Here is a 22,647-nt window from a genome sequence, read left to right on the forward strand (position 1 = left end):
AGTGCAGGGGCCAGCTTCTCTATTGGCAATGGGAGAGTCAATTTTTAGGAAGATGTGTGGATAGGAGGATCCTCTCTTTAACAAGCATTTACCAGAGTTGCCCGCCTCTCTACGGAAAGGAATATAACAGTGTCCAAATGCTATTCTTATGCTGGAACAAACGTCACGGTTTGAAAGCCCCACCATGTCGAAGGAAAATGCTGGAAAAGGAAGTGGAGGAGTTCATGAGTCTTGACTGCCTCCATCTTCGTATGACTATGAGAGAAGACATGGATAAAATGGTTTGGTTAAAGGATAAGACCAAATGCTTTTCCATTCAGTCCTTTCATGAGCTCATTCGATCCCCGGATAGGGGCAGCCCTTGATTGTTTATGGAAAATGTGTGGCATTATGGGGTTTTCTCTGAAAGTTGCGACATTCAATTAGCTGGCCGGTAGAGGTAGAGTCCTCACTATAGACAACCTCCAAAGATGATCAATAGTGTTGCCACAATGTTTCCATTGTCCGTTCGCTAGACAGGTGTGGAACTGTTTCTTTAGACTCTTCGACATGCACTGGGTAATACAAGAATCCATTGGAGAGTTATTCTTGCTTTGGCACGGAGTGGGACTAGGGAGAAATGAAAAAGCTATTTGGAGACTTGGTTCTGCTGGCCTCTTTATGGGCCATTTGGAGGGAAAGAAATGGGATATGTTTTTGCAGTGAGTCTTCCAAGGCGGTGGAAGTCCTCTCCAAAGCCCATTAGAATGGGCTTCTTGTATCAAATCATTGCAAATTGTAATTTTTCTTTTTTATTTTCTTCGGTTGTAGCTTTTGCGCCATCTCGACACTTAATAAAATTTTCATTACTTCAAAAAAGAAGTGATTTTGCCCTTTTTGCTCATATGGGATTTTATGGTCCCACCTCTCAGAAAGTCAGACCTAAAAACTCTATATTTACTAAGTATCTTATAGAAAGCCCTGAGCTATTAAATGAGTAAAGAACCCATCCATGATGCCACCCAACAGTTTTGCATGTCATTCTAACCAAATTATAAAATTAGCACATATTAACAAAACCAAGTAACTGAAGCTGGAAATGCACCAATAGATGACTAACAAGAAGGAAAAGAGGTGATAGATTGCCTGTGAAAAGTTTATCTGAGCAAGCAGCCCTGATGTGTCTTCTCCACCTGATCCAACGTTCCAACCGCCACCAGCAAAACACGATCGGAAATCCAATGCACATTGCAAAATGCTCTGGATGATACTAGCCACAGGCTTTGTGTCAACTGACAGGAAACATCTAGAAGACAAACCATGTAGTTCAATTAGAAAAGTGGAAATCACAGCAAAGAAAAATGGGTACACACAATCAGTGCACAAGAAGTGCACCAAAATCAGGAAAGAGGTTATGTGATCCCTGACACAAGGATATGCACAGTGTACTCAGGTTTTCACTTTGTACAAGTGGGGTCCATGGTTCAGTGATTCAAACCTCCGTCGGAACCCTTCATGGATGGACCATGCCTCCAAACCATGTAGTTTGATTAGAAAAGTGGATATAACAGCAAATAGAAATGCACACATGGTGCACAGGAAGTGAACCAAAATCAGGAAGGAGGTAATATGATCTGTGACCCAAGGATATGCATAGTATGCTTAGGTTTTCACTTTGTACAAGTGGAGTCCATGGTTCAGTGATCCAAACAATTGCTCTGTTGGGGCCCTTGTGGATGGACTATGCATCCAAAGTCTTTTCAATAGGCCCCCTCATGGATGGACTAAGCGTCCAAAATATTTTTTGATAGGAAAGTCCTGACCTTTCAGTCTGTCCTACAAAGAGATACTTACACCGGCCATCCACATTCAACTTGGAAAGGCCTAACATTGGAAGCCATGATCTCATAGTTTGGAGACTTTTGGGGCATGGGCCATCCATGGTGGGTCTGGAAAGCTATTGAAGGCCGTGATGTATGGTTGTGGTTATGTGTGGCCCACCTTGTTAGTGGATGAAGATGATGAGATTGTTTGGAGTGGTTCATTTAATAGGCCACATGTGTTTCTTATGATTATTGTGGGCTATATGAGTGTGAGAGAGGTTATGAGAGAACTTAAGACCATAAGGGTATTTTTGTAAATTTATCTTTATTAAGCACTGCCCTATTATAGTATAAGGAGAAGAGAGAGGGATGTGAATACACAAGCTCTCTTTCTCACTTTCTTCCATTCTTCTCTTGCTACCCCTTTCTTCTTTGCTTAATGAACACAAACAAATTATCTGGATCACTGCACTGTCGGCCCCACTCGTACAAACTAAAAGGCCAAAAGTATAGTATGTGCATCCTTAGGTAGTCAGCTTTGATAAGCTTGCAGTCAATTTTGATTGGTCACACTTAGTTGCAGGGAAGGACATGCATTTGAGTCGCATAGATATTCATTGCAAGTTGCAACAGTTTTTGCTTCGCCTGACATAACATGTACTCACAGGAACATCATCAACTAAGCCTTATCCTTGTACTCACAACTCACAAGAACAAACGAATTTTTTTTTTCTTATATCGTAACTAGAGAGAAAATGTTAAAACTTTCAATTCACAATCCTGGCAATTCAAATTTGAACTACCTATTGCAAACTACCTATTTCATAATTCCAATCCACTGGCCAAATTAACCAAGCATTGTAAATGAAGTAACAAAAAGTTAGTGAGATCATCATCACAAAATGCCGCATTATCGTAACTAGAGAGAAAATGTTAGTGAGATCATCATTGCAAGTTGCAACAGTTTTTGCTTCGCCTGACATGACATGTACTCACAGGAACATCATCAACTAAGCCTTATCCTTGTACCCACAACTCACAAGAACAAACGAATTTTTTTTCCTTATATCGTAACTAGAGAGAAAATGTTAAAACTTTCAATTCACAATCCTGGCAATTCAAATTTGAACTACCTTTTGCAAACTACCTATTTCATAATTCCAATCCACTGGCCAAATTAACCAAGCATTGTAAATGAAGTAACAAAAAGTTAGTGAGATCATCATCACAAAATGCCGCATTATCGTAAACTTCTAGAAATGGTACTTCTATTCCAATGTCCAAAAAGTCAGTGACTTACTGGGAACTCAGCCAAGTAAAAAATCAGTTTAACTAGGAAACTTTCAGAAATGGGATTTTCCAATTTATTGCTTGAGTTGAACTACAAAAGAGGTAATACCAAACAAAAAGAGGTAAGCTTTGGTCAAATCAAGGAGAAAAGGTAGTGATAGATCATGCTCCCCCTGACTGTCGAGAATCAACACCACAATACCACAGTAGATACTCTATATAACAAGTCACAAACTTTCAACAAAGGGAGCAAGACCCAAACCAACAAATCACCTTATCCCTAGCCCTTAGGAATACCAAAACTAATGATTCGAAACTAATATTGACAATCATGTAGTACGCTCTTTCCAAATTAAACAAATAATTGTGCATAGAAGAACCATAAACTTTTATCCCGAGTGCACCAATTCTAGAGGTTTGGAAGAGATCCGCAATCAATCCTAGCATCGCCAATGCTACCTCAACAAGGACCAAGTAACTCCAAACAAACAAAGCCACTTCATAGCCAACAAGGGATGGTCCGCTGATTCTGTATCCTTCAGATATGTAACCACCACCTGAATACCACCATTCTCAGCATGTTAGAACAGTTCGAGATAAATGTTGTAGGAGAAACTTGGGAACCTTTAGGATGGAATGGATAATGCTGAGATCCATTGATGGCTTCCTCTTAGCATGGCAGGGGGGAGGTGTAGGAAAAGAGGGAAGTTGCTTTGGAGGCTCGCCCTCCTTGCAGGTATTTGGACCTCGAAATTGTTTAGGAAACCTAGCCTAGAGGTGATGGGGTGGGCTTCTTGTATTGAGTCCTTGGCTGGTCGTAAGTTATTCTTTTAGTCAGTTTCTCGGTTCCTTATAATAAAATTATTGTTACCTTGAGAGCTACCCACCACCTTTGCTAACCTAAGAAAATTGTAAAATTATCCAACTGCAAGTTTCCCAGAGGATCAAGCCTCCAACTACACCTATCCCTATTAATAGGACTGCAAATAGGTTGGGCTTGGGTTGGGTACTACAGTACCATACTTGAGTTCATCAAGTTCCGATATTCCAGGGTCTAGGTCTCATTTTTTGAGGACCCAAACACAAATTCAGCCTTTCGACCTTGGTTTCGGATCAGTTGTGGTTCACATAAAGGCATTTACATGGTCCGGCCCACCCAATGGATGGATTAGATCGCACACACCTATGCCCACTTTGATTTACATGCTTGGTCTGTAAACAGGCACTCTTACATGTGTTGTTAGGGTATGTACTATATAGTTAATATTTATTACTATTAGAATAAACTGGACCCGAACTGATTTCTAAATGGATCCAAAAATTGGACCGAGAACTGTTAAAACCAGGCCAGTTCCGACTTCCGACTACCCATTGACAGCCCCAGCTTTGAATAAGGATGGAACCGCATGTTGGAAACGGTCTGACAAACTAGTATATCATGGTCTCTAATATCTCTTTCGAAACAAGGGCTCCAAACCACACCTTCCCCATCACAGTGAAGCATTAGAGAATTGTTGCCCATTGACAGGATGAGAAAAGACAAGCTAGCGAAATCATGGCTTAGTAGATTATTACCACACCAAATATCTTCCTAAACCCTGAGAGAGGTCCATTGACAACAAAGTAGAACACCCTCCTTCCCTCTCCCCATATTTGCAAGCAATTAATTGAGATAATTTATCAATGATAATAAAATTACAAAGATAATAATAATAATAATAATAGAGTTAATTTCAATGGATATTGGGTCATTCCAATTAGCATCAAGATCCTTTGGAGTCACCCAAAAAACAACTTGAGAAAAATTCCAAGACAATAAACTTACATGTGCAGTGAATTAGCCAGGTACGTCATATGCACTGATTCCAAGTCCAGCATATCTTTGACCTATGCAAAACAAAGCCAATTTATAAAGAAGTTCACAAGAATGGTTTTTATTTATTGGTAAGAAGTACACAAGAATGGTTGCAGATAAGATGCTAGAAATTATGTCATAGTCATCAGTAAACATTAAATTTGCCAAATGCATAGGATTTGGCACATTTGGGATGCAAGAGACGCCCACCAGCAAAGAAAACTACATCCAGGACTGAGGTTGATCTCAGCCTATCTGGTTGATAATCACAAGTTTGATGGACCTGACTAATGGTCCAGACCAGTGAACCATGTATTGGCAATATTACTGGTAATATCATAAAATTTCCAAATATAGCTGATGTTTTCGATAATATCGGTGATATTTTGAGAAGAACTTATAAATGTTTCCTGGTGTTGGTGATACCATGGATAATATCCTTGATACCAGGGAAACATCCGAAAATGGGCAAAAATTGGGAAAATTTTCAAAAACCTAGAACATCTCCATTTTGGTTTTTTTTTTTTTTTCAAATTTTGTTTCTTATGCAACTTTGATCACTCTTGGTTTCTATTAAATCAAAGTTTGGATTTGGGGAGAAATCTCGACTCAAAACTAAAACAAGCCAAAACTCAAAGGTGACGAAAAATCCAAAGAAACTTCTTCTCTTCTTTTCCCTTCAAATGTTAGCATGGATTGCCAGGAAATTTATATCTATGCATGATTCCCATGCATTGACATGGATTTGTGGCAAAAACATTAACAATTAATTTTAGTGAAAGATGGAGAAATCCTAAAGTTTTCATTTTTTATATTGGAAAATGTGTGTTTTTCACTATTAATTAATGTGGAAATTTATTTATTGATGTGTTGGCCGATCTATTGATTCACTAGCAATTTTATATATTTACTTTATAGTAATTTTTTCTACAACACATGCTTAGGCCCTAATAAAATGGAAACTTATTATTTATGGTTGTTTTTGCAATATTTTTATTCCTACATGTATAAACACATGCTTTTAACATCTCCTAAAGTTTCACTGAAAAGTTCCCCCTGTTTCCCAATATTTCCCCAATGTTACCCTCTGACAACAATATTTTTCTGAGTATCGACAATAATGTCACCGATACCGATAAACGTTTCCGTATCCCTGGTCATTGTTACGTGTATCAATACAGATATTCTAAACATTGGTCCTGACCAATGGGCCCCATGGGTGGTCTAATCAGACAAGTAGCCCCATTGGGGGCTGATTAGACTGGTGAAACCCACAGGTGGTCCGATCAGATTGAGGACCCCACATGTGTGCACTGTTTATACATGCATTGATGCACTCTTGATCCTAACACGTGGTCTAGCAGAGTTAGCAAGTTAGTTTACTTTTCAACTAAGAAATTTGTCTGCAAGCTAAAGACATCAATGTTAAGGTTAAATTAGTAAGTAGATGCAGAAAGGCCTACATACAGGCCATGTAGATGGACTAGGGACATTTTTCAACAGAACTTCAGACATTTCTGCTTCCAGGTACTGCAATATGTGAGAAAGTGATTCTTCAACTTTCTTTTCAGTGGTTTGATGGCCTAAGAGACCGTTGAAAGTCTTTATAGCAGTCCTTGTTTCTTTTTCTTTCCTTTTCTTTTCTTCTTTTTGCGCATATTGTGTGGAGTTTTCAGAAGAATTTAGCATATGTGATCTGGTACAGTCAATCTTCATCAGTCTTCCTCTTATTTTGGACTCAAATCAGGTCCATACCCATTGATTCGGTATCAGGGCTTCCATACACATCATCCTTGGTACCAGAGCAAGTTATTTATCTTGGGAACTTGAATCTTCTAGCTGGGTTTATTCAGGATTTATTTGGGATCAGTTTTTCTGTACTTCTTGAATCTGTCCAAATCCAAAACCTTACCAATTTCACTAAAGATATGGAATATTTACATTATTTTAGATTTTCTAGATATTTTTTTTCAAATTCTTCAGACATTTTTTTGAACTGTTACAAGGGTCGTAATAGTCGTTATGCCCCCGTATCAACTGTTATGACCGATACCCATATCGGTAACAGTGGTGACCATTACGGACACCGTTACCAATACGGAATACCTTGCCGGTGGCCCCACATGTACAGAATCCTATGTTCCAGGAAACTTTACATATTCTAATAAGCAGTACGTTATAATTCCTCTACAAGATATATTTCACAGATCATAAAACAACTATGCAGAACTTTTATGGCCAATCATCGTCCGATGGCTGACAAAGTATAACTGAAAACAAACCATATGATTCATCAGTATTGACAAACCAAGTGACAACTCATTGACAATCTGAATGCATCAAACTGGAAAAGCAACACCTCAGTTTATGGGAAACTCTGAGATTTTACACATGAAAGGCTTGCTCAAAATTCATATTGATAACTAAACAATGTCAAATACAAACATTTGACAACAGCACAAGTGAAGCAGCATGCCACTAATAGTTACAAATATAAAATGAATAATGTCGATTCTAGAGACAACTGTTACAGCTAGTGACCTGTCTAAAACCAGACAAAATGCCTGCATAAGGGCCTGTTTGGACGTAGGGGTTCAGTAATCCGAAATGATCTGAATATGAAAAGGTTGAATTGGTCCATCAAAAGTGTCCCCAGCTAAAAGCAGAAACTTGTTAAAAGGGAGCCATATTCACTACATTTCACTTCCTCTCCTGCTAGAATCAATATGGATTAGGTCAATCAACAAATTTTATTTGATTGGAGTAGTTGTCTCAAAAACAGGCCGTAAGTAACAAAGTAGCTTCAAACTTTTTTTTAAGTACATGTCTCGTCAATGTAAAGTCACCCTCGAGGGAGGGAGGGAGGGAGGAAGATCAGTTCAAGAAAAACCATGAATATTTCCTTGTCTCGTCTTGTGTCCTACAGCATAAAGTATATCCATTCTCAATTGTTGGAAAAAAAAAAAGTGTATATCATCAGTTCAGGGCGTGTTTAGATGTGTCCCTTGTCAGTGATGCAAGTTGAATCGGTTTTTTTTAATTATATAATAACTTGGAGTGGAAGAAATCAAAACACCAGTTCCACATAATCCAGTTCCGTTATACACCGCCCTAAATGCTTGGCAGAGCAGTGGGTTATCCATTCTGCCAAAATAGTTGAGAATGATTTAGGGCACATCAAAACAAGCCCTTAGAAAGAAAAATGCTGATGGATTTTCTTGGAAACAAGCAAAACTTTTAGTTATCATCATTCCAAATAAAGCTAGAACAAATTACTTCAGAGAAAAATAGAAAAAAGGGAGCTGAAAGAGGTGCCTCTTACCTGATGCTTAAGTGAGTACAAAAACCTGCACCATGATACATGCGACAGCTGTGACTGTACGTATTGCTGTAATGTCAACACAAAGTGGTTGACTTGTTGCCTGGAACATAAGAGCAGTGACATGAAAAACATTCTATACACAACCCCAATTACTTTCATGTGACACACACACACACAAAAAGTTTTCTACTTCTGGCATGTGTGTGTTTCAGTTCCCTTGGACTATTTTTGATAGAGGCAAAAGTAATTGATTTTTTTGTTGAAGATAAGTTGAAACTTTTTGATGGAAAAGCATATAAAGTAAACATCATTAGATAGCTGCTGATATTTCAAATATAAAAATTTAAAATAAACCGCTATTAACTATATTAAATACCGTTAAGCATATGACTGATGTAATTTCAAGCTAAATGACACACAATTATAATTTATAACAAAGAAGAGAGTAACAAACAATAATCATAATGAATCCCTCGTAACCTTCTTGGAGCTAGATACACCCAATCTATACCAATCAAAATTCACTTTGTTTCATACACCTTACAATGTTTTATTAGACATAAGGGCCTTTGCTTGTTACAATCCGCAAGATAGGATACATATTTTCTTGAGCAAAACATATTATTATTATTATTAGTTTGAAAGATAACAATAATTTATTAAAAACTCACGGAAAGTGAGGAGAAAGCAGACAAGAGAGAAAGCTACAAAAACAAAGACAGGCCAATGATGCTATTTAACAGACAACACCCAATCTGACACAAGACCCTTGACTCTAGCTATGACTTCTACATGCCCCTCTAGCTCATTTCAAAAAGAAGAAAAAAAAAAAAGAGTCCATTCTAGACCCCCAAATGACCCAAAAGGTAGCCATGATAGTCAGCCTCCACATCACTTTGCTCGCTCCTCCACCGTGACAAGCCCAAAGTGACTCTTCTACCGATGCCGGCATCACCCAATCAATGTTGAAAGAAGACAATAAATGATCCCACACTCTGGCTACAAACAGGTAGTGAATAAAAAGGTGGTCGATCATCTCCTCATTCACCATACACATCAAGCAGACATTGGGAAGAATTAGAGCTCTTCTCTGGAGATTATTGACAGTTAGAATTCTTTTCCTGCCCACAAGCCACATGAACATTGGCACCCTGGGAGGGGCACTGTAGAACTGTGGTGGAAGGGGTGAGATGTGGAGAGGTCGTGAATAGGATATTTGAACAGGCTGCACAATGATTTGATGAAAAATTTCCCCGAACGATGTTTACCCCAAATGAACCGATCCTCAGAAAGCAAATCGGGCTTGAAGTTCTTTAAGAAGTCCAGCAAACCAACAACATCATCTATGTCCTCGTCCGTCAAATCCCTACCAAGGGGGCAAGAAACCGTCATCCCATCAACAGAATAGCAATCAGCAACAACAAGAAAAGAGTCGGGCACTTGGTGAGCTACCCTAGGGAACAAATCCTGAAGCATCTTGTCTCCTCACTACTTACGACCAAAAAACAGATACGATTTTCACTTCCCAAAATGAGCAAAATGCCTCTATGCACAATATGCTCGGTGGCCGCAATCGCTTTCCAAGATCCCGAAGCTCTATAAAGATAAGTCTTGACAAACCAACCTCCTCCCTGAGTGCCATATTTGTGAGCTACTAAATCTCTCCACCTCCTGCCCTGTTCAGTCCCGAATCTCCAGGTCCAATTACCTAAAATAAGGCCAAGTTCATGACTGCTCGGGGTTTCAGACCAGCACCACCATCTATGATCGGCCTACACACCTACTCCCACTTTAGAAGATGAAATTTCCTTCCCTCGTTGTTGCCTTTCCAAAGAAAGTCCCTTCTAAGCTTTTCAAGTCTTTTCCACACCACCGCCAGGCACTTGCATAAAGACATTAAATACATTGCATGTTGGAAAAAGCGGTCTTTATGAGAGTGAGGCACCCTCCCAAAGATAAGCATCGGCATTTCCAGGAGATGAGTTTCCATTCATTCCTCTCGATAACTTTGTCCCAAACGTGTTTGGGCGGCTTCCCAATACAAAGCGGAAGGCCGAGATATGGTGACAGAAAAGATCCTGAATTACAGCCAAAAATACCTGCAAAATGGTTAAATTCCTCCCTTTCAACATGCACTCCCAACATCTCCGATCTAGCCAAATTAGTCTCCAAACCTGATGCCGCTTCAAAACACGCTAATATTTTCCGCAGGTTGTCCACAGAATCTTCCTTCGCGTTGCAAAACAGCAACGTGTTGTCTGCATACTGAAGATAGCTTAAGAACTCCCTTTCTCTAGCACCTTGAAACCCACTAAAACTCCTCTTCTCTGTCTGGTCCTCTATTTTCTTAGCTCAGCTCAGTGAAGCAGTCCAAACCAATGGAGAAATTAATTTTGTAAGATAAAAGAAGGCAACTCAATTGCTGAGTCAGCCAATGTTTTATAAAATAAAGGTTCCGACTTCCAACTCTGTTATCAGAGCCAAGGACCTGACAGAGTTCTAAGCTTTTAGAAGCTGCTGCGAATAATTCAAAACAAGAGTATGAAGAAAAAGGGCAATTGCTATTTGCTACATCAGCGATCTTTGTTCTCAGAGTAAAAATGCACTACCAACAAAAACAAATGCTGGAATTTCTGCTCCTATCTTGTTTCCTCCCAAAAATGTTTCCTCCGGCTGCCTTTCGAAAGAACATGTAATATGCTAGAACACTAAAGGACAGCCAAGATTTTTTCAAAGTAAAACCTCGACAGTCATTTACACTGAATTTCCTGGTATGGGCTTTCTGTCCCATGCTGAAAAAAATTGATTAACCAGGAAACACCTCAACTAATTTGTAAATGTTAAATAAAATTTGAGACCACAGCTGTAGCATTTTTACTGGAGGTATTATACAATAGTCAGGCTTAGAGTTTGAGTGGTCCATTCAGGTTTTCAATTTGTACGAGTGGGGCTATGGTTCAAAGATCCAAACTGTTAATATGGCAGGCCTCACTGTGTATGGCACATGCACCATAAATCCTGCAAATTGGAAGTTCCCACGTGTACAACATTTGGCCTTTTCTTGGTTGAATGTGAACCACTGCTGAACTTTCTTCTTAACCATCTATGTTGGCCACCCATTGAAGGGTTAGTAACCAAGTATTTTCCCGTGTGAGAGATATGTATGCATGGGCCATCCACAGTGGGGCAAATATCAAAAGTTTGGATCACTAACGATGGGCCCCATTTGTAGAAACTGAAAAGCCAAACAGTACCACACAAACTTTCACCCCAAGCATTGTATAATACATCCTTTCATAGAAAGACTGATTTATTGGAAATTTAAACTGTGCGACCCATGAAGAATATTCAAGACTTTACTACATTGAAAAGCAACAAAGGGTTGGGAGAGTGAGAGCTATTATTCTAAGTACCTCATCTTTATTAAGACATTAAAGTACTTCATTTCCCGTTCATCCAGTCCAGAATCTCGACTCAACAGCTCCTGTCAACCAACATAGAGAAATATGACTACCATTTCAAAACTACATATCAGCAATGCTCATCTAAAGGTCGTATATAGAGTTACAGTTTTCAGCTTGTTCAAGTCATGCCAATGCTTCACTCATCCAAATTGTTGAGATGAGTGGCCTCACTTTGAATCAGCCATGCATCAAAAGTCCATTAAATTGAACCGTCCTAGCTGTTGGTAGCCTTTTCTCGGTTGAATTTGAACCCTTAATGCATTCTCTCTTAATCATCTAGTTGTTAACCACCAACAAAGGCATGCAAAAATAGTTATGTAACGGTGGCCACCGCTACACATTACAGGTTCGTAATGACCGTTACAGAAAAAGGTCCGTAACAGTCCATTACGGAGCAGGGAGCGTGTAACGGCCGTTATGGCCCATATCATAACGGTAACAGCGGGTGGCCATTACAGCCATCATTACCGTTACGGAATACCTTGTCCCCAATTGAAGGGCTTAGATTCTTCCACTCTGCAGGATTTTCTGTGCATAGGCCATCCAAAGTGGGGCCATAATATCAACTGTTTGGATAAATTGAACCATGGGCCCTTCTTGGCCCCACCTGTACGAATTGAAGACATGAACCAAACTATATAACCTTTTTGCCTGAGCATTGTATAATGAAGGTAGAAAATAGTTTTCAAATTCCTATCATTTACTATATATGATTTAGGTAGAATCTTAGGCAAAAAGATTTGGATCCACTTTGAAACCCTTTTAAGATGAACCCTACGACTCCAAGATTCAGATCCTACCATTTACAATTCAAATGTAGATTCATGATTCAAATTATATGACTTCTCTCCTTATATATATATATATATATATATATATATATATATATATATATATATATATATATATATATATATATATATATATATATATATATATATAAATTTGGCTTTGATTTTGTGTTTTTAAATTGGTGGGTGCTTTAAGAATCATTTTTTAAAATGTCGATTGTTTTAATTTCTTCTTTATAAGAGACTAAACGATGGATCTTATCTTCAACCTTAGTGTGGAGCTTTTCTTATGATTCATGTCTTAACTAGTTGAGACACTAAATGATCTATGACTAATCTGGAATGTTTTTATGATGGTGGTGATGAACATTATATCCAGGACAACAATAAACATAAAGAGTCTCTCAACATATTGTAAGCATTACTCTAATGCCATAAAGGTGAAAAGGTGAGGGCCTAAAAGGAGTTCAGGCACAATCCACATCAGGTTGGGTTTGAGGTAGGAGCGCAAAAGGCTGTCGTGCATAGCCTGGATTTTTAGGATTGTAGTAAATGGGTTGGGTTGAACTTAGGTTTGCAAGGCTTGACAACTTAACCACACAAACCAACTTAACACGCACAATCGTACATTGGCCTTCAGCAATCAAAAGCCCAGATTTTTAGCAATGATAGCAGTGAGGCTTGGGCCTGGTTGCTTAGCTCGCAGGCATGGCCTCTACAAGACTCTGTAAATGCCCAACCCAACCTGTTTACCATTGCTAATTGCATATACCACAAAATTAAGAGTTGTGATACACAGCTTTCAAAAAAAAAATGAAAGCCAAAGTCAGGTACTAAAAGACAAGGATTAGGTAAGAGATCCCCCTTCCTGATGCACCAAGCTGGTGTACACAACCCACTCTGATCAGACCTCGAGTGAGAGGAATAAACCGTCGGACAAGGACTTGGATGCAAGGTCTATAAAAGGCTTGGGAGACCATTCATCAAACATGAACCCCAGCCCTTTGAAAGTGGACCACAACTTGAGATTTATAATACCTAGCCAATGGACCAATGATATTGACCCACCCGGGCTCGTCTTCATCTTCCCATAGATTTGGGTGATTATGGATTTTATCGTGCAGTGCTTCAAAAGATTTATGCAACAGAGGTGATTCCATCCCAATCAAAGGTCAGCATTTCAAATAGTGACCCCAATTCTAAGATTGTCAAACTGCAAATTTCCAAATCATCACCAGATGGATTCTACCCAATTTCTAGCTAAATCATATACTGATTGGATCCATTTCTGGTATCATCATGTGCTCCATCAAAATACCTTCCTAATACTAGATAGATCTCAGGATTTGGACATCCATGCAAAGAGATCCGTGGTCCACATTGATAAAGGGTCCTGCCTGAAAATGTAATGCTTGTTTTTACAATTTTGCAATTTCTAGAAAGGCCTAAGGTTAAATTGAATTACCCTCCAAATTCTGGGAGAAGTGCTGTGATTAGCATCTTATAAACATGATTTGCAAGGGATTACGTCTTTAGCATGCACTTGAACCCAAATTTGGAAGAAAATTGCGATCATTTCATGGACTGTTTGCGGTCTCGGGTGCGGGAGGAAGAAATCTCAAGTCAAAAACATTTTGGATAAGTATCAAAGCTCAGATCATCGCAATTTAAGAAACCAAGCTTCAATTGGTAAGTTCTTCTAACATTAATGCTATCTGGGGTATTTGGCACAAGGATTGAGTTTCCTCGAGGGCAGTAGACTTTGCCAGGGGAATCCTTGTCGCCTAGGACTCTTTTAACTCTTGGATTAAGAAAGATTCCCCGTTAATAATAAAATAAAAATAAAAATTGTGGTTCTTAGGAATCCTTCTTCGGGATTTAAATGGATCCTCTTTTTGGGTTATGGTCCGAGTAGGGCTTCTCTCAAGCACCTCCTTTGGGATGATTTAAATGTGATCAAACTCAAATGATCCCTTCCCTAGTGTCTAGGAGGAGATTTCAACACTATTCAATTCTCGTTTGAGAAATTGAATAGTGGGCGCATTTCTAGAAGTATGAAGTAATTTTTTGATTGGGTTGGTGTTAATGTCTTAATGATCTCATTGACCTTCCTCTCTTAGGAACTAAATTCACTTGGTCCAATGGCCAATATCCACCTATTCTGTCTAGCCCGATGGATTTCTTACCTCCCCTGAGTGGTTGATTGCCTTTCCGATGGAGTCCCAGCATGGTCTTCCTAGGCTTGTTTCCGACCACTGTCCTATTCTCTTGGAGTCCATGGAGGATAGTTGGGGCCCTAAACCATTCATATTTGAGCTATCATGGTTTGAGGTAGAAGGTTTTTCCTCATTGGTTTCTAATTGGTGGTCCTCTTTTTTGGTTTCTGGCAACCCAAGCTTCATCTTAAGTCGCGAGCTTCATCTTCTTAAAAATCAATTGGTGTAAGGAGACTCAAGACGACCATGAGGTTGCCATTTCTAATTCCCTCTTGGCTATCCAGTCTTTAGATATGCAAGAAGAATCAGGGCTCATGTCGACTGAGGATTTGGCTTTGGGAGAGCATCACAGATTCACAGGGCAATGTACTCCCAACTCAATCAAGCATCAAGAAATTAAATGAAGGCAAAGGTCCAAATCCTTATGGCTTAAAGCGGGAGAAAGAATACCCAATACTTCCATGCTATAACAAGTGTTGGATCTCATTCAAACAAGATGGGTTGTGTTTTGGCTAATGGTTCCATCATTGAAGATAAACAACAGGTATGTGCTCACATTACTTCTATCTATTCACCCTTGCTGACTGCTGAGAATTAGTTAAGACCTAGACTTGACAACTTGGATTTTCCTCAGATCTCTGCCAAGGTAGCAGCAGCCATTGAATCCCCCTTCTACGAAGAGGAAATCAAGTTAGTTGTCTTCTCCTCGAATAGGGATAAATCCCCTGGTCTTGATGGATTTCCACTCACTTTCTTTCATCAATTTTGGGATGTTATTTGCAAAGATGTGATGGATTTTGCTTCTGATTTCATGCTTCGAGTATTATTTTTCGAGCCATGGGAGCCTCCTTTATAGCTTTAATCCCGAAATTTGAAGGCTCGATGGACCTTAAGGACTTATGTCCCACTAGTTTGTTGGGACTTGGGATCCCCATACAAAATTTAACAAAAATCCTGGCCACTAGGCTTTTAGACCGACCCTCTCTAACATCATCTCTAAAGCCCAAGGGGCTTTTCTAACCAACAGACGTATTATCAATTGTGCCCTTCTTGCTCATGAAGGCATTGATTCTCGAGTTGACAAGGAATGAGTGATCCGGTTTGCAAACTTGACATCGAAAAGGCCTTTGCTCATCTTGATGGGGCTACCTTGACTACATTCTCGATCATTTTGGTTTCGGGACGAAATGATGAGGCTGGATTCGATCATATATTTTCTTCGCTCATTTTGTTGTGCTTGTCAATGGTTCCCTAAAAAGGTTTTTTCCAATCAACCAGAGGACTTAGGCATGGAGACCTGCTTTGTCCTTTTCTTTTTGTCATGGTTGTTGAAAGGCTTAGTTGAATGCTAAGGAGAGGGGAGTTGATAGGGTCCATCTAGTCCATTTATAACCCACATTCAATTTGCTGATGATACCCTCCTTTTCTATGAAGCTACAAATATCACAATTATCAACTTTAGAAAGGTTCTTCATTGCTTTGAGGCCATTTCTAGTCTCAAAATCAATCTTTTTAAAAGTGAATTGGTGGGCGTTAATATCCCATCTTCCTCCCTCTCTAATGTGGTTGATTTATTTGGTTGTAAAGCAAGATCCTTCCCATCCACTTATCCAAGTCTTTCTCTCTGCATCGGTAAGCTTGCCAAGAGCCTTTGGCACGTGGTCATCAAAAGAATAGAGCGGAAGTCGTCCCCTTGTAAAATCCGTTACTTGTCCCTCAACGGACACCTAACTCCCATCAAATTGGCTCTATCTAACCTTCCCTCTTACTTTCTTTCCTTATTTCGTTGTCATTAGTGAACTGTTGTCAAGATTGACAATTTAAGGAGGGATTTTCTGTGGAATGGCAACTCTGATAGTAACAAATTCTATCTCCTTAGTCCTTAGCTGGTTGGAAATCAGTAAACCCTACTTGGAAGGGGGAGCAAGCATTAAGGTACGGGTAGCTCATATGTGAATTCTACTCTCCTAGGTAAATGGTTGTGGCGCTTAGTTTTCAAAGTTTACTCTTAATGGAGGAACACCCTTCTATTTTTTCGAATGTAGGCTCAGGAGTGGTGTCCTCCTTCTAAGAGGGCCTTGTTGGATGAGGAAGTAGAAGAGTTGACTCTCTATCTTGGTCTAAAACGTCTTCCGGCCTCGTCACTTGCAAGTCCTTCCTTATCTAATTCATGTTGATGCTAAAATCTTGTCGATCCTACCTCACCTCCTGCTAGCCAGAGTATCTTCTATTTACTGAAGAAGAAGAAGAGGACACTGGGGGCGCTGATTAATGCCGAGAACCCTCTGATGCCTTAGTCATGATATGGACTCACAGTAGGCGTACTAGAATCAGAATATTTGTCGTACATTTTACCGTAGAGGATGCCTTTATTTATAGGCTTTGGTATCAGAGACGTATATGACAATGCCTCTTGCATGGTGATTGTGTATTATAGAAGGGATCTCCTTCCTGGAACATCGCTCTTATCTTCCCGAAATCTTCGGTGAGGATTTAGGGAGATCTTATCTCAATAAATTGTAAGTATATTTTTATTCCGACCTGGCGGTTGATATCTGAGGTCGGGGTTGAGGTCGATATCCGAGGTCGGGGTTGGTACCCGAGGCCGGGGTTGGTATCCGAGGTTGAGGTCAGCATCCGAGGTCGAAGTTGGTACCCGAGGCCGACCTTCAAGTTTAAGGTCTATGGTCAAGGCCAAACTCCGAGGCCGACGTCGTCCTTTAAGACCGAGGTCAGTAACCAAGGGCCAAAGTAACAACTGAAGCCGAGGAAGAAGCAATCCATAATCATCAAGTCTGCTCGACTCATCTGTCTCATACATCTAGTCAATCCAGTTTTACCCATAACAGTAGCCCCCCTACTTTCAAGCGTTCTTCAGAAGCTTGGGAAGTAAGTTAGTGTGGACTGACACTGTGATGCCACGCGTGAAAGAGATCAGGAGGTTGAGAGGTCGACGGAGTAAAGCGAGTGGGCCGAGCAATCGTAAGATCGATAAGTCGATTGTTCAATGGTAGATCGCACACGGTAGAATTAATAGGAGGGACTTTTCTTCCCTTTAACTAAGGGAAGTCCCAGTCATCGGCTAATTGAAGTAAAACGAGTAGGTCGAGCGATGTAGAACTAATAGGAGGGACTTTTCTTCCTTTCAACTGAGGGAAGTCTCTTTGGTCGATCGTACAGCTCGGATAGTAGGATTTTGAAAGAAATTCTCCTCCCCTGACCTGGGGAGGTTCTTTCATAGTAGAATTCACAGTGGAGGACTTTCTTCCCTTGCACTAAGGGAAGCCCTCGTAGTCGGTCATGTAATTCGAATAGTCAAGAAATTATTTAATAGAAATTTTCTTCCCCTAACATGGGGAAGTTCTTTTATTGTAGAACCCATAAAGCAGTAGAAAATACAATAGTAGAATCATGAGCACATTTTTCCCTTTTAAAAAGGGAGGTTGCTCTTAGTCAAGTAGGTTGGGGTTGGCCGACGAGTCTTATTACCGAGCTCAGTTGATTGGTTCATCTCGGTCGTCAGGTTTCCTTGCTCAGCCCAGCCTCCCAAAGTACCTGATCCGGCTTGGTGTTCAAGGGAGTGTACTGATGGAAGCGACTTTCCAAATGTCGGTTGGTACGATGGCCTCGGTCTTGGTCGTACTCTTTCTTTCTTTTGGTGTTAACGACAGAGGGCTCCCCTTATTCCCTTCACTTCATATTCTTAGCCGAGTTGTTTCCTTCTCGAGTAACTCTTCGTGAATTAAAGAACTCCTCGGCATTGGAATATTTTTTAGCTTGGTTAAGTAGGTTGGCGAGGATATTTGGGGGTTCATACCAATAGAGAAAAGGAGCTTTCCTCGTTTAAGGCCGGTTACCATTGCTGCCAGAGCTATCTGGTTAGAATAATTGTCGACCTGGACAGCTTCAGCGTTGAAACGGATGACGTAGTCTTTTAGTAGCTCGTCCTCCCTCTGAGTGATTGTGAGAAGATAAGTTGATGGCTTCCTTTTGTCTTTCCCACAGATGAACTGTGTGACGAAGACCTTGCTAAGTTGAGTGAATGAGCTGGTGGACTTCGGCTTTAATTGCATGTACCATTTTCATGTAGTTCCCGACAGAGTCAAGGAGAATGCTTGGCACATTATAGAGCTCGACACGCCATGGATCTCCATCCACGCCCTAAAGGATTCCAAGTGCTTAGCCATGTCGTCAGACCCCGAGTATGGGGCAATCTAGGGCATTCGGAACTTGGGTGGAAGATGACCTCCCATGATGTTGTCGGTGAATAGTGGCTCTGTCTCCTCCAACATGGCCTCGACGAAGGTCGTATTTGGGCGCGGTAAGCATGGCGGATATCGCTGATATAACCTCGTAGTTGCTTGAGTTCTGCCTTCTAGGGACCCTCGTTATTGGCTACCACCTCGGGAGCTTTTCCACACCTCTTCTTCTCCAACGTATGACGCAAGTCGGAGTCAATGGGCATGGCAGTTCCCGAGGTGTGGGAGGGTGCATGGCTCAGCTACCCAGGATGTTGCTTAGTATTCTGCGAGTCAACCAGTGCTAGAGGTGGTGCAAAGACCACGGTGGTTGCCTATGCATCTATCCCCTGGTCAGGATGTGGGTTTAATCTCTCCAATATCTACATTATCCGGTTAATATTACCAGTCAAGGCATCGATTTTATGTTCCAGAGAGATGTGCCGACATCCCCGGTTACATGACCTCTGTGCAGGGCCTGTGGGGGCAGAATCAACCTGGAGTTAGGAAGACGGATCTCCTTGGAATGCAGACTATTCCGCTGGCGCAAGAGCAGTTGCAGCAATGGCGGTCAGAGCTCTCTTTCTTCCTTTCGGCATTGTAGAACCTTGATGATATGGGAACAGCTTTGATGTCGTTCCCACAGATGACGCCAACTGTTGATGCTAAATCGGGTCGATCCTGCCTCACCTCCTGCTAGCCAAAGTATCTGCAATTTACTGAAGAAGAAGAGAAGACACTAGGGGCGCCGGTTAAGGCCGGGAACCCTCTGATGCCTAAGTCATGATATGGACTCACAGTAGGCGTACTAGAATCAGAATATTTGTCGTACCTTTTACTGTAGAGGAGGCCTTTATTTATAGGCTTTGGTATCAAAGACGTATATGGCAATGCCTCTTGGATGGTGATTGCATACTATAGAAAGGATCTCCTTGCTGGTACATTGTCCTTATCTTCCCAAAATCTTTGGCGAGGATTTGGGGAGATCTTATCTTAATATATTGTAATTATATTTTTATTCCGACTTGGTGGTTGATATCCGAGGTCGAGGTTATTATCCAAAGTTAGGGTTAGTATTCGAGGCTAAGATCAGCATCTGAGGTCGAAGTTGGTATCGGAGGCCGACCTCCAAGTTCGAGGTCTATGGTCGAGATCATTCCTTAAGATCGAGGTCAGTACCTGAGGTCGGTAACCGAGGGCCAAAGTCACAACTGAGGCCGAAGTAGAAGTAATCCATAGTCATCGAGTCTGGCTACTTGGCTCATCTGTCTCATGCATCTAGTCAGTCCATTTTTACCCATAACAATTCGCATGAGCTCTTCTTCTCTGAATGTTTTTCCTTCGTTTTTCTAGCTCTACAGAAGTCCTCTTAAAGTTGCAACTTTCGTTCGGTCCTCGCCAGGGGAAGAACCTGTCAAATCACCATTTACTCCAAAAGCTTAAGCTATCAGAGTGTGGTGTATCAATGTATATCAAGGGACTTTATCACTTCAACACCCCTCCGCACGTGCGGGGTGAGAACTCCGCACGGGAACATACTGACGAGGGTGGAGGGACACTCACACCCTAAATAGGCAGGCCGGGCTTGATTTCCCAGTCCCGGGGCTGGACCTAATTTTCTTCCTAACCCCCCATGGGAGAGTAATATATTTGCGAGGCATATTTGCTGCTCTCGAGATTCAAACATAGGACCTTCCTCTCTGATACCATGTCAAATCACCATTTACTCCCAAAGCTTAAGCTGTCAGAGTGTGGTGTATCAATGTATATCAAGGGACTTTATCACTTCAACAGAACCCTCATGGTGGACAATCTTCAGTGCAGGGGACTGATCCTCCCTAATGTTTGCATTCTCTCACTAATGTTTACATTCTCTATCGTGGCGTCAAGGAATCCATTAATCAACTTTTTCTCCATTGCCCTTATGTTTCTATCATTTGGTCCATTATCCTAGGCAAATTCCATATGCCATGGGTCATGCCTAGTTCGGTATCGGATTTCATGTGTGCTTGGCATGGGGGTGGAGCTGGCAGTGACTTCAAAGTTCTTTGGAGCCTGGTGGTTATGGTCGTTCTGTTAGGGAAAATTGGAAAGAAAGGAATCTCCAAACCTTCAACAATATCTTTTGCCCTCAAGAGTTTTCGGGTTGGTCGCTAGGGACATTAAGGACTAAGCTTTAGTCCTCAACATCTCTGATATCTTGCTAACATCTCGTTTGTTGGACTAGCAGGTTGCTTGTTAGTGGTCTTCTAGTCTCCCAGTTTTGGGCCTCTCCTAAGGCTCCCCTCGAGTTGTATTTTGTGTGTGTGTGTGTGTGTGTGTGTGTGTGTGTGTGTGTGTTGCCTGGAAGGGGTTGCCTCTAGCCCCCTTTAATAATATTAAATCTTCAAAAAGAAAAAACCAGGAAAAACCAAAAAATAAAAATCCCAAGAACCCCCATGTAGTACTTTCCGAGAAGATTCCTCTCTTTAACAAACAAGGTGTCCCGTATCGGTATCGGTTGGCGTAACGGTGACCTCCAAAACCGATACGAATACGGGGGCGTACGGCCCGTAACGGCGCAATTTTTTTTTTTGCCAAAAAAAATGAAAAAATATGGATTAAATCTGGAATATTCTAATCATTCCAAATATGCATTCATTTATAAATTGGAAGATGTTTATGGTGGTGTAACGGTCCACTCTTTGGTGAGAACTTGTATCAGAATGTCTGATGAATTTATGAACCAGATAACCTGAATTTGACTACAAAATTCATATATTTAATTTTCTAAATATCTAATTTATATACTTAACAATTTGATATCATTTCTCCCAATAGTTCTTTTAAAAAATGAAATTAAATTCACGTAGATCGCATTGCCAATTTGGGGCTGACTTGGAGGACCAATCCATGCCCCAAATCAGCCTCAAATTCATGCAATTTATTTGCATTATCCCACTTCTGAATTGGTGGACATTTATTAGATAGTGAATCATGAAAAAAATAAAATCAAAAGGCCCTATTTAAAAAAATAAGCGTCCACAAATTAACAATTAAAACTATTCAAACAATTTGATTTTGGCATTTTGAGTTAGCAATTACAGTCCATAATTTAATTGGTAAATTTTAAGTTAATACATGTCTCATGTACAATTTTTTAAGGGTCCGAATTAGGTAGACTCGGATTGTGAAGTGTAGCACACGAGTGTCAAAGTTTTTTGGACCCCACTCGTGATGAATGTGTTATATCCACACCATCCATCCATTTTGCCAAATAATTTTAGGGCATGAGCCCAAAAATGAGGCAAATCCAAAGCTCAGGTGGACCGCACAATAAGAAACAACAATAATTAAACGACCACCACTAAAAATTTATTGGGGCTACAAAAGTTTTAGATCAAGCTGACATGTGTGTTTTCCCTTCATCCACATCAGTGTGACCCTATTAATAGGTTAGATGGAAAATAAACATTTACGTGGACACTAAGAATTTTTTAATGGTGAGCATTCTATAACCACTGTTTCCTATGTTGTGGTCCACCTGAGATTTGGATCTTACTAATTTTTTGAATCATAACCTAAAATGATATGGCAAAATGGATGGACGGCATGGATAAAATACATACATCATGGTGGGACCCACGTGGCACATGTACATTTTATTAACTTTTGGGACGTGTTGCGTAA

General features: G+C 40.5%; 1 protein-coding gene across 5 annotated transcripts in view; it reads right to left on the reverse strand.

Moving 5' to 3' along the window:
- The window catches only part of LOC131249199 (uncharacterized), a 50,860-nt gene that overhangs the window by 11,410 nt on the left and 16,803 nt on the right, over positions 1–22,647 (reverse strand). For 2 of the 5 annotated variants that reach the window (XR_009172711.1, XM_058249822.1), the window contains exons 10-13: positions 11,683–11,753; positions 8,270–8,369; positions 4,918–4,979; positions 1,126–1,285 (exon numbers count right to left, since the gene is read on the reverse strand). Coding sequence is in view for 2 of the 5 variants with exons in the window: in XM_058249822.1 (XP_058105805.1) it covers positions 1,126–1,285; positions 4,918–4,979; positions 8,270–8,369; positions 11,683–11,753 (393 nt within the window). In the remaining 3 variants the exon portion in view is untranslated. Of the gene's footprint in view, positions 1–1,125; positions 1,286–4,917; positions 4,980–8,269; positions 8,370–10,368; positions 10,616–10,687; positions 10,787–11,682; positions 11,754–22,647 lie in introns of those variants that run through there. The other 3 variants (XR_009172712.1, XR_009172714.1, XM_058249823.1) reach the window with 3 other exon arrangements.

This window comes from Magnolia sinica, chromosome 6, assembly GCF_029962835.1.
Source record: "Magnolia sinica isolate HGM2019 chromosome 6, MsV1, whole genome shotgun sequence".
Lineage (NCBI taxonomy): Eukaryota > Viridiplantae > Streptophyta > Magnoliopsida > Magnoliales > Magnoliaceae > Magnolia > Magnolia sinica.